At 40.0% G+C, this 11,890-nt stretch overlaps 1 protein-coding gene across 1 annotated transcript; it reads right to left on the bottom strand.

Annotated features, from left to right (window-relative positions):
- Positions 1–892: 892 nt before the first annotated feature.
- ADAT2 (adenosine deaminase tRNA specific 2) lies at positions 893–11,798 on the bottom strand. Its single transcript, XM_075707798.1, has 6 exons — positions 11,742–11,798; positions 11,359–11,463; positions 3,888–4,038; positions 3,212–3,318; positions 1,342–1,414; positions 893–1,223 (listed from the first exon to the last, which is right to left on the bottom strand). Exons 1-6 carry the CDS (start codon positions 11,796–11,798, stop codon positions 1,183–1,185), a joined length of 534 nt encoding a protein of 177 aa, XP_075563913.1. The 3' UTR covers positions 893–1,182.
- Between the last annotated feature and the right edge of the window lie 92 nt (positions 11,799–11,890).

The following is an 11,890-nucleotide window of genomic DNA, read 5'->3' as shown; positions in this document are numbered from 1 at the left end:
AAACATTTTTGAAAGTATTTATTTGAAATCTATAAAAAGTTTCATTGTATTCAGCTTTTATAGTCATAGAATTCTAAAAAAAAAAAAAGTTAAGGCATTTCTCAAATTTCTGAATATCAGCCGAATAAATTACAAACAGTTTCATACTTAAGGTAAGTATCAACTAAGAGGTATATAATCAAGATTGAACTACACTTGTATTCTTAATTCATTAGTGGAACTGTAAGGCCCTCTTCTGGATTATAAATTACTGCATGAGCAAGCAAAGTCCATGGAAATGACAAAGCCAAGCAATGCTACGAAAAGATAAACATCTCCAAGATATTTTCTTCATATTATTACCAATTTCATTTCCTGGTTTTGACATGTATGTGCCCGTCTCGGTTACTATCACTTAGTAGCTGAGAACAACTTCAACTTCTTAGCGGATTCTTAACGCTAAAGCATTTCTTACGTTAATATTCACAAGAGGAGTGGACAGTCTAAAGAGAGTTGTGGAGAGTTTCTTCACAGCTTTGTTTGAAGATGCCGTGCAGCCAAGTGATGCTTACGCTTATTAGCAATAGCATACACAAACCGAGACGTGATTCCGCATATATGCCTGTCTACATATGTATGTGACTTTCAGAAGTTATGTTTGAAAATTTGGCTTATGCTAGAGGGGGTGTAAAAAAACAACGAAGAATCGTTACAATGGTCTTATCTCAAATCTTCAAGGACTGTACAATTCCTTATATGCCTTTTGATTAAATATACACACAAGGACTGTGAAGGTCTTACAAATGCAACCTCCCAAGAGATTTACTTGGGTTTGCCTAAGCAAACATTTACTATTAAAAAGCAAGATGCTTCTCCACAGACAGAAGGAAAGAAAATATTCTAGAATGTGCTGTACAGAACGGCATCATTTTAATGGTTCCATCTGGCTGTAAACAAGTGAACTTGAATGATAAATTTTCCTCTTTCTAAAAACAGCCACTTACTCTTCTGCTTGGTCATGTATGTAACAAGAAATCACATACATAGAAACGCAGGAACAGGTAGCAAGTATCCTATCAGTAAAAACTCTGTACAGAACATTAGACATAGTTTAATTGGACTGTACATTTTAAAAAAGAAGGATGCTGAAGAAACCTTCATGTATCTTTTTTTGGTAAGTTTCTGTCTCCCATCAGCATAGGGCTAATTACAATGGTCCTTTTTCCGTACTTTTGATTTTGGTGCTGCCAAGAAGAAACAGAAAGGGAGAAAAAACAACAGAAGTGAATTACAGTAATGCCAGTGCCAGCATTCTTTTAAATTAGGTTGGGATTAAAATGGCTCCATTAATGTCAAACCTACCATTGGGATTTTCTTGTCTGTAGAAAGCTTTTAACATTTCCACTGCTTCTTTGGCACGATAGCCAGAAATGCACTGTTCAAATTAGAATAATGTTCATGAGCACATCTGAGAATAACATATTTATGCTTCACAATAATGTCTTAAGTACAGAATAATTGTAAACAATGGTACTGTCTATTCCACTAACTTAACATGCACCTTTAACTATCTGGGGGTCAGAACATCTCCTTTTCAGGTTGAATATCTCATATGTTTGAAAAATACTATCTTGAGGCTTAGTAGAGTAAATAATTTCCCTAGTAACTTAAAGTTAGGCAAAACAAACTTTCTTAGTAACTTAAGTAAAATTTTTATGCAATCTCCAATTTCTTTCTTATTAATGTGTTTCCAACTTACTTCATATACTCTTCAAGCACTTGGTAATGTGAGAGACATACACCTAGGTATTTGTAGGTAAGATTCCTACCAGACAGCGTATTCCCACAAACCTATTCTTTATTCCTAACAGTCACCCCCCAGACCTTTTTGGTCCTTCCAAAATATTTTTCCAAGCCATGAACATTAATGACAAGGCATTTAAACGTCACTAACACTAAATGCATTCTCCACCCACACTAGAAAATAATGAATTACACCTATACATCCCACTGCAGTTGCCTACAGAAAGAAAGGAAGGATTTATAGTAGCAAGAATCTTCTCCTGTCTTTCTTCTGAACATACAGAAAAGTTAAATACCACGTGCCAATGTTAGCAAATGAACACTCTTCCAGTACTGACTATACAAATTAATTCAGATGCTAGTCTCACAAACATAGTGACAGAAAGATACTTAGTATGTTTACCCTGGACTGCCAAACAGTATCATCTTGCTGACTAAAATTCTTTCTGAGCCTTGAACCTTTAGTGCTTATATTTCAGCATTGAAAATATTACCTATTTTTTACATTCATTAAATCATAAATGTTAAGTGTGGAAAAGAACTCTAAGAACCCTCATCAGGATCCTTGTATAAGGCAGGATCATCTACAACTCCATATAATATAATAAATATAATCTTATAAATACTCTCTATCTATATGTATGTATAGGTATACAGGTATACTAGTATAATGCTGTAAAACGTCTAGATTTATGTGTCCTATAGAATCATAGAATGCTTTGGGCTGGAAGGGACCTTTAGAGGTCCACTGAATATACCTCCACTGAATGTCTGTCCAGCCTTTCTTAAATGACAAAGAAGCCTCACTCCCCTCAGACACTCTGTTCCAGTCCTTCGGCATCCTTCCTGTTCAGAAAGTTTCCTGATACCTAAACTAAATCTCCTCTGCTACTTTTTCAGTCCATATTTATTTTGGGATTTGAACTATATGAAGTAGATCTAAGCTAATGCATTGTACCTCATATACGGACAGACTGGGAGCAAAAGTACAATAATTTCCAGTGGTTCAGCTAAAAATCACCAACTTAGTAAGTTGCTGTTACTTGATCTTTATTGATGATGTGTTTGTATATTCTGCCATTTAAAATAATTTTTCCCTCATCTCTTCCTGCAGCATACACTTACTGTTCTAAGTATTACACACCTTTTGGATATATTTATTCCTTACCTTGTTCCACAAGTATAATTGTTTCCTTTCCTCTTTGATGCAGCCTTTTAAATATTTAAGACTGTCATCAGGCTTTTCCTCAATTTAATTTAAGCACTTAATTTTTTTCACATTATTTTCTTGTAAAGTCAAGTTTACTTGACTTCTGATCACCTTTCATCTGAGTTCTCTTAAAGTGGTGCATGACATTCTCAGTGCATGGTAATGAAGCTAGGCACAGTACCCTCGCTGAAAAACAAAGGAAAACTTTTTATCGCTTACTTCAAATGGTTCTCCTGTGTCTACCATATCATCAGATGAGATGCTCAAAACTGAGCCACAGCCTCCAAATCGCTCATTTCGGCAGCCATATATGACCCGTGGAATTTATGTGAATGAGTTAAGGTGTTAAGTTAAAGTGAAAAGCAAGCAGGAAGTAAAGTAGCCTGATTTTAGTAGTCATTAAACGTCACTAAAATGTGCTTGTACTTTTCAAACTAAATTAGTTTGCACTACAATTCCTCCCTCATAAAATGAGAACTTACTTCTGAATAATGTAAGATGTATTGCTGAAGATGCACATCCAGCCTTCCTCAGAAAAGGAGAAACATGAATCCCAAAGCAGAGGCATACAAAGCCACAGTTACCAATTGTTACACAACGTTCAAAACTGAACACTGAACTGAGATTAGCTCATTTTACATAACAACAGGTATCTCTAAAATGTATTTTTACATCCCTAAGAGAAATAATTGTTTGTCATAATTGCACCATTTTGCTTTCGTTCTTGAGTCTCTCAGTATTTATCACGCAGTAAATGGAGGTGGGTGCAGACTCTCAAAGATAGTAGCCCTGTTGGCTTTGCTTGACAGTGTCAAGCCCTTCTCTGTGGGCTCACTGCCAAAAGAGCAACATTTTGACATATGGTTTCCCAGCATGAATAAGCATGAAAGGATACTCATCAAGCGGACGGCAGCTGCACACATGATACAAGGCTCTACAGTTACATACAATACTGAGTGTGCAAACACTTCTGTATAATCTCTGTTGTGTTGCTTGCACCAGTCAAGGACCTGATCGATTGCCACCATTTCTGCATGTCGAGTAGCCTAGGAGATAAAAATAAACATTTTCTTAAAGTTTGCACTGATTCACAGCTTTAAGCTTCTCACTTGTAGATACAAATGAAATAAAATGCAATGTCATAAAATTATTCTTTCAAGTCAAAGGCACAATGGCCTGACATCTAATTTATTAATAATGCAATTATTTTCACTTCTGTTAAAGAAGTAATGTAATGCTTTCTTGAGAAGTCTCTTTTTAGTACACCTCTTTGCTGGTTCAAGCTGCAGAAGAAATTTGACGCAGCCCAAACTGCAGAAGAAATACTCAACCCAAGAAAACAGACATTCAACCTCAATCTCATATGCAGCACACACAAGATCCACAAGCACAAACCAGTTTTTTCTTCTACCTGTTCCTAGGCAGAGGAGTCTGCTCAGAAGTTCTCTCTCTGTCGTGCCAGCATAGTAAGACAAGACGAAAGCTCTACTTAGGGCTTAAGGGATACACAAAGCCCAAGAGAACAACTGATCTAGCCCACTGTGCTTCCAAGAGCAAGAATGCAAGCCAGGTTAATTTCTCAGGAAATACTAAGAAACTGCTCCTACCTGGTACCTTTTCCTCCCTCTGACAATGTTACTGTGCCTGCACAGAATGAATACGCTGTGAGTATGCAGTAATTTCAGTATGGTTTTGGAACTGCTTGACCTACTGTGTAGACACAGTATTTTCAGGTTGCATCAGGTTTAATGATGCCTGGGAATATGTACGTGTACAGCAAGTCCCTCAAGTAACAGGCAGGGATTGCAGCATATGCCTAATTACAAAAAGGCAGAAGAATACTGATTTCTCTTTTTTTAATCCAAGACGACTGAATGATGAGTATCTCGGAGGTCACAGCAACAGGTATGGCACAAAAACCTGAACAGAAAAGAAGTAGCGTTGACTTTAATTGCAGAGAGACAAAAACAGTCAGTAATGTCCCAGTATTGCTCTGGAATGTCTGCAGCACTGTGTTTTGCCAATCAGATGTCACTGCAAAAATATCACAAAGTACTAGTTATTGAAAGGACTCTGCCATTACAAAGCCTGATGCTTATTTGAATTAAGGCTGTTACTATTTTCCTTCTTTTTAATCTGTTCTGGAAAAAGGATGGTTTTGATACAGGCATTAGACCAAGACTTAATCAATCCAAATTACACTTGTACCTCTGCTACAGATGTCTTTATGTGACCTTAGATAACTTCCTTTCAATACATGAACTTGGGTTAGTATTTTAGCACTGTGAAGATCTGTGGTGATAACTGTGAGGTGCTCTACAATATATGGCAAAGGACTCGTATAAATAAGTTAGTGGTAAGTTTAATACTGCTTAAAAATGTTTTAGAACTCCTACAGAGATCTACGTTGCCTATGCCTACATTAGCAAATAGTGCAGTGCAAGAGGAGCGATCTGTAGAGCAAAACAGTGCTGAGGACTCAACACCAATTCAGGGGAGTTCACACCGGCCTAGCTCCAGTTTAGTCCCATGCACGGTATGTTCCCAGCAACAGCTGGAGTGCATTAGGTATGCTCCCTGAGTGCATCTTTTCAGTATAGTTTCACCTAAAAGGAAGACAGTTTGTCATCTCTGAGACACAAACCAAAGCATGGCAAGCAGACACAATCAAAAAATTTATTCCATGAGTGCACTTGTGATCTGAACTAACATTGTAATGAACCCACTTGGAATAAAAACTTGGATCTAAATCAATATGCAGACATGATTCGTCCAGACCTACCAGTGAAATGTTGCCATGAAGGTTCCCTAGCTGAACAAATGAGATCACACCAGCTGAAGTCTCAGTGCACACACCTTATGGAGACATAAAGCACAATGCCCTCCAGCAGAACGATGCCTCAGAACTACTACAGCTACCGTAACTCACACGTGTAAGTTGTGGCCATGCTAATTTTGTGCCCCTGAGATCAGAAGAGACATGAATACCCCATATTGGCTTTTCAACTCCTGAGCATGAATTGAAAGCATATAAGCAATAAGCCTTCATTACTAGAAGAAAAAACATGCCTCTAACCTATGACACTGCTTTATACCAAGTACACCGAGTAGCTTTTAGGCCTCTGGTGATCTTGGGAGTGCAAGTTAAGAAAAAACATGCAGCTGCTTTAAGTCATACCAGCTTCTGCAGTAACAGAACTACACAAAAGAGATTACACTAATACAGCATACTACTAGACTCCAGTGCATCCACATCTTAAGTAATGCATACTGGTTTGGGCATCTCACCTCATGAGGACATGGGAACACCAGGACAAATTCAGCACAGGGTGAGAAAGGATTATCCAAGTTGCAGAACAGTCTCTGTACAGAGACTAAAGACTACGGCTCTTAACTCACCAGATACAGTCATTCATTTTCTAAGTTAAGATTACTATGGTAGAGGTTTATTAAAAAAAATCAAGAAAAATATGGAAAAGCAAACAGTAAATTGTTATTTATTATTTCTCATAACAAGCAGGCACCCAATGAAATTATCAGGCAGCAGATTTAAAACAAACAAAAGGAAGTACTCTTTCACAAAGCACATAATTACATTGTGGAACTCATTGCCACAGGATGCTATTGAAGCCAAAAACACAAATGAGTTCAAAAAAGGTTTAGACAAATTCATGGAGGATACGTGCACAGACAGCTATCAGAAACAATGATGCAGATACAGTCTTGGGCTCTGGAAGTCCCTAAGCTATTCACTTTCAGAAGTGGAAAGGATATGCAAGGGGAAGGTTTACACTACTCTCTTCTTGTTTCTTGAGCTCCTTCCTTAAGCATCTGCTAAAGGTCCCTCTTAAAGACAAGATAGGGGGGAAAAACTGACCTTCTATGTCTGTCTTAAAATTTTATTTTGTATTGAGCTATGAATAGTCTTTTTTATTGACTTGCTGTGCGTAAAATAACATACAAAAAAGATGATTTTCATTTTGCGTCACTGACTCAATTCATAAGCTTCTATAAGCCCCTACTGTTTTTTAACTTGCCCAATCTTATATGTTATTTTAAAGCCAAGAAAACAAAAGCTGGTAAGAGTAGCAAGGGAAAAAGACAATTGTTAGAAAGTGGCAAATGGTGTTCCAAGGAGAAATTATTTGAAGCTGACGTCAGTGGGCAAAAAAAGCCTTGACAAAGCCTTAAAATAGGGCCCCAAACTGTGGCAAATGTTTTATAGACAAATAAAGATATCATCACTGCCCTGAAAAGCTTACCTTCTAAATCTCAGACAAGAATTAACAAGTGAGAGTAAAGGGGGCCAAAGCTCAAAGTTCTGTATTACCTTGTGGCTTCATTAGTAATTTAAGAGTGCAAACAATACTTCATTTTCAATTATCATGTACTGTACTTGCAAGATGATCTCGGCAAAGACACATGCTACAATGACACAACAGAAGATAACAGAGAAGTCTGCATGTATCAACAAAGGACCTAAGACAGCATTTTAGTGGTAAGTGAATAATTGGATCACACATGGGAATAAAGATGCCAAAAAAAAAAAAAAAAAAAAAAGTTCTAGTTGGGAAGGGTCACAAATGTTATAAGGAAGAAAATTTTCAGGTTGAGCTGAGGCAAGACTGTGAACAACCAAGTGTGGGAGCTGCCACAGGAAACACAGTACTGGCACAAGCTTGTGACTGCATCGCCAGGCTGTTGAAAATGAGTGTCTTGCACAGACATTTGTTACACTGTTGCCCAACCAATACAAGTAATGACATGCCTAACTATTTTGAAATGCTGGTTCCACAGCCATGCTCCTAAAAAAATAAAATAAAACAGACACAGCTGTATATAAACTCCCTTCTTCCAACAGCAACTTTTTCCAGAAGAACGTGATGGCGATCAATAATTTTGCAAATAACTTCCACAGAGTAAGCAGCAGTATCTCTGACATTAATGTGTTCTGCTGCGGACGTGCAGGGCAGGAACTTTTATGCAGGGTGACAGGAGACAGACTGAAAACAAATCAGAGAACTTTCACCAACTAAATCTTCTTGCCAAAATGAGAAGTTTAGGAACAGAATGAAAGAGGGCATAAAGAAGACACTACCTGCTCCTAACTCCAGCCAGTTAGATCAGAGGATGCAGGGACTTACTTAAGGAGCAGACAGGGAATTTATTTGACAAAAAGCCTAGTGGCAAGTTGATTCCTGAGCAAGGGCAAAATTATAGGGAAGGACTGCAGATCTAACTGAATAAATGATCATTTTTTAAAAGTGGAGAGAAAGTTTGCAAGGAGTGAAAAAAAGCCAATAGCAAAGGCTAAAGGAAAATCGCCAACTGTCAACCTTGCAAAACACATTACATAAAAAGTAAAAATGTCAAGACAAAACATGTGAAAAATGAGTTAGAAATACTATAGATGACACTCAAATATAATTATAGTACTACTCTGAAACAAAATTAATATTTTGCCTTTTCAGTAAAAATGATGCAGAGAATGTGGTCAAAAGGCAGTATAAGAGTATGGAAGCAGAAATTACAGCATACGGGATACAGAATTACTACGTTAAAATGATGAAATTGCCTAGGGCATGGAAGAGGGATGAGGGGCAAAAACCCAAGTTAATAGATCATGTCCATCAGAAAAATACTAAAGAACTCATCCATGAGGCTGCCAATCCCATAGCGATGCTTTTGATATATCAAGGGATGCTTTTGATATATCACGGGAGAGTATCACATGACTGAACCCCGTTAGAGCAAGCAGAGTCACTGTAATGAAAAATAGGAAGGACATACAATCCTGACATCTACAGATCCAGGACAGTCTCAAGAGCAAAACACGCAACACAACAAACTTTGATGGTAATATTATAGGGGCCGGTCTATAAAAGGGAAATGAAATAAAATACAATGTGGATTTACACAAGATAGCTGACAGTAAATTAACCTAGTAACTTTCTCTGACAAAGATTTTTTCTAGGCAAAAGAAACACCAATCTCATCTCTCTGAACTTCTACAAAGCACCTGGCACAGCACAACAGGCAAAATTATTGTCAGTCTGGGGAAAACAGCATAGCACAAGAAACGTAAGGTGAACAAGCAAAGAATAGAAGTTGCATTGAAAGGGGAACTATTTATCCAGAGGGAACTAACTAGGAAAGATGCTCAAAGATAATTTTGCTTAAATGTTTTCAGTTGTGACATTGGCATTAACTGGGAAAAGACCTACAGAAAATAGCTAACAATGCAATGTCATTCACGTGATGAATGACATCATCAGAAGAGACAGGATCAGAGTATCACTCAAGAAGTGGATGGCCTTATAGATGGGATTAAAAAAAAACAAAACAACAAGTGAAGAATAACAAAACAGCATTAAAGACCAAGGTAGCTCCAGAAAGGATGGGCGGACTTATTTCCAGGAAGAGTGAGAAGTATTGTTGTTATCAAACAAGGCACAAGAGAAAGTCCATCTGGAATAAAGTATACAGTTCTGGTTAAGTGAATTCAAGAAAGACGAAACAAAGCTGGAATGGATGTATACAAGAAGTATTAGAATGAACACAGAAAGAAAGCCTATCTTCTGAGAGGAGACTAAACAGCTGTCTTGGGGAAAACAAGGAAAAACAAAAGCCAGAAGGGAGTAAGACTTTAAATACCTCCAAGCTACATAAAATAAAGGATGATGCTGGCACAAGAACAGAGAGATATAAACGGACCATAAAAAGTTTAAAACCGGAAATCAGATGTTTTCTAGCCATCTGAGGAATGATGTTCTGAAGAAGTCCTCCAATGTGAGGTGAGACGAGAAATTCATTTCAAAATGGACCTTGACAAATTTATGATGTCTGCTGGAGCTACCTCAATGGTTCAAGAGGGGTATTTTTTCCCCAGGATTGTTCCTAAATAATGCCAGAAATCCTTAGGAGAAAACCAAAAACAATTTCCCAGCAAGTGCCTCTTTCAAGCTCACATTTCCCTTTAGACTCTATGGAGCAATTACATAGCTGATATAAAACTCAGAAGCACTGACTACCCAGCATTTCCAATCACTAGAACATATGCATTTATGAAAATTAAGCCACAAAAAAATTGAAACTTGAGCCAAACAGGAATTGAAAAAAAGACTGGCTTTCAAAGATATCAACAGTTTACTGTTTCCAAATTGCAGACGAATTTTTGAAATCAGGCTGCTTGGATTTAAGTACATACCTTCAGGCAACCCTGATGTTAATACAAAAAAAGTCTGAAGGCTTCCCTAACATTTTTAAGTTGATTCTGATTTTGTTATCAATCTTGTCAGTCACGTTCTGCTCGTGTGATTTTTACACAGCATTAACACCTCTGGCACAATTTTCCCAAGAAGCGTTGTCTTTGCCACAGTGTTTACAGTGATTTAACTTGAGATACTTAGCTTCTCTGTCATCTGACTTTCGTGAGCTGTATTAGAGCTATTTTAATACATTATGGATTGCCCTGCAGCACAAGTCTGTATAATGATTCATTTTTACTATTACACTTTTGAGCTTAAAAGACTCGTTTTCTCCTTTCATTAGATTTTCAGATTTGAGATATCTAATGTAAGTTAGAGCCAGATCCTGCAATCAGATCCATATATACAAAACTTCCAGTTGCACAAAATCCCCGTTGGCTTTAACGTGTCTCTCAGCACATATAAGGTCTAATTTGATGGCTACAATTGCAAGCATCACATCTAAAATTTACAGGCAATATTTTTTAGAAAGAACAACTTTGTCAAAGGAAAGATTTCTGTAAACGAAACGTGAGATTTTGTTAGCCTACACATTCTGTAATTCTACACAACCTCCCAACAACTTGTCTTACCCCACCCATGCCAAAATGAGACTATTGTTCATTTATTCCTTTATTTGTACAGCAGTTAGCCTGGAAAAGCAACAGAGCTCGATTTTCCAATTTATATTTCATTGCTTTTCAGGTAACCTTAACGCGTAACATGAAAATGCTAGCTTGCGAACAACGTAAACTGTTTCTGGCGTCTCTATGGCAAGAATTTCAACAGAAAGGCTGCACAGGTCGCTCTTTTCTCACTCGTTACGAGTGAGAACTCGTGTGAATGTGAATGTGTGAACACCTGCCAGGGACGACAGCGTCCCCAGTTCACAGCACGCCCTTACGCTCCCCCCTGCGCCGCTCCCTGCCCCGTTCCTCCCGCCACCCGCTTGCTCTCCCACCGCAGCCGGGCGCCGCGACGCCACTTTCCCAAAAACCGCCCGTAACCTCCCCGAAGCCCGCCGGTGACGGCCGGCGGCTGGAAGCGCCGAAGCGCGCCCGGGCGGGCGGCAAAGGCGGCCTCGCCGGCCCGCCCCGGGGCCCCCTCGCCCCCACTCACGTTCTTCGTCTCGTTGACCTCGTTCCTGCCCCTGCCCACGACCTCGCCGTTGTACACCAGCAGGCAACCCACGGGAACCTCCCCGCACTCCAGCGCCTCCTTAGCCTGCAGGACAGGCAGACACAGACAGACAGACAGACGCAAAGAACGGGACAACGTCACCTGCGGGAGGCACCAGCCAGGCTTTAACGAGCCCCCGTCCGCCCGCCCCCGCGGCGCTGCCGTGAGGGAGGCGGAGGCCCGCCCGTCCGCCCCCGGGCTCCCCGCTCCCCTCAGGCCTCCGCCGAGGCTTCCCCCGGCGGGGGAGCGGAGCCCGGCCGGCCGCCCGCACCCCTCACGGCCGGGGAGGCGGCGGGCGCGCCCCGACCCCCGCCCGCACTGACCGCGTCGAGGGCCTGGTCCATCCAGGCCACTGCCGCCGCCTCCTCCGCCTCCTCCATGGCCGGCACCGGCGGAGCACGGGCGCTGTTTCCGGGGGGCCGGGCGGCGAGGCTCCGCGGGCGGCGCCGCTGCCACCGCCCCTTCCGCCGAC

Source organism: Pelecanus crispus, chromosome 3 (genome assembly GCF_030463565.1).
Source record: "Pelecanus crispus isolate bPelCri1 chromosome 3, bPelCri1.pri, whole genome shotgun sequence".
NCBI lineage: Eukaryota > Metazoa > Chordata > Aves > Pelecaniformes > Pelecanidae > Pelecanus > Pelecanus crispus.
This window is presented reverse-complemented; position numbering and strand designations above follow the sequence as displayed.

What these genes read in the sequence shown, in the direction of transcription:
- ADAT2 (XM_075707798.1), bottom strand. Translation starts at nt 11,798, where the DNA reads ATGGAGGAGGCGGAGGAGGCGGCGGCAGTGGCCTGGATGGACCAGGCC. An exon ending in ACACAGGAGAACCATTTGAA is followed by an intron (nt 1,415 to 3,211) that starts GTAAGCGATAAA and finishes TAATTTGAACAG; the next exon opens with TGCATTTCTGGCTATCGTGC. An exon ending in CAGACAAGAAAATCCCAATG is followed by an intron (nt 1,224 to 1,341) that starts GTAGGTTTGACA and finishes TCTTCTTGGCAG; the next exon opens with CACCAAAATCAAAAGTACGG.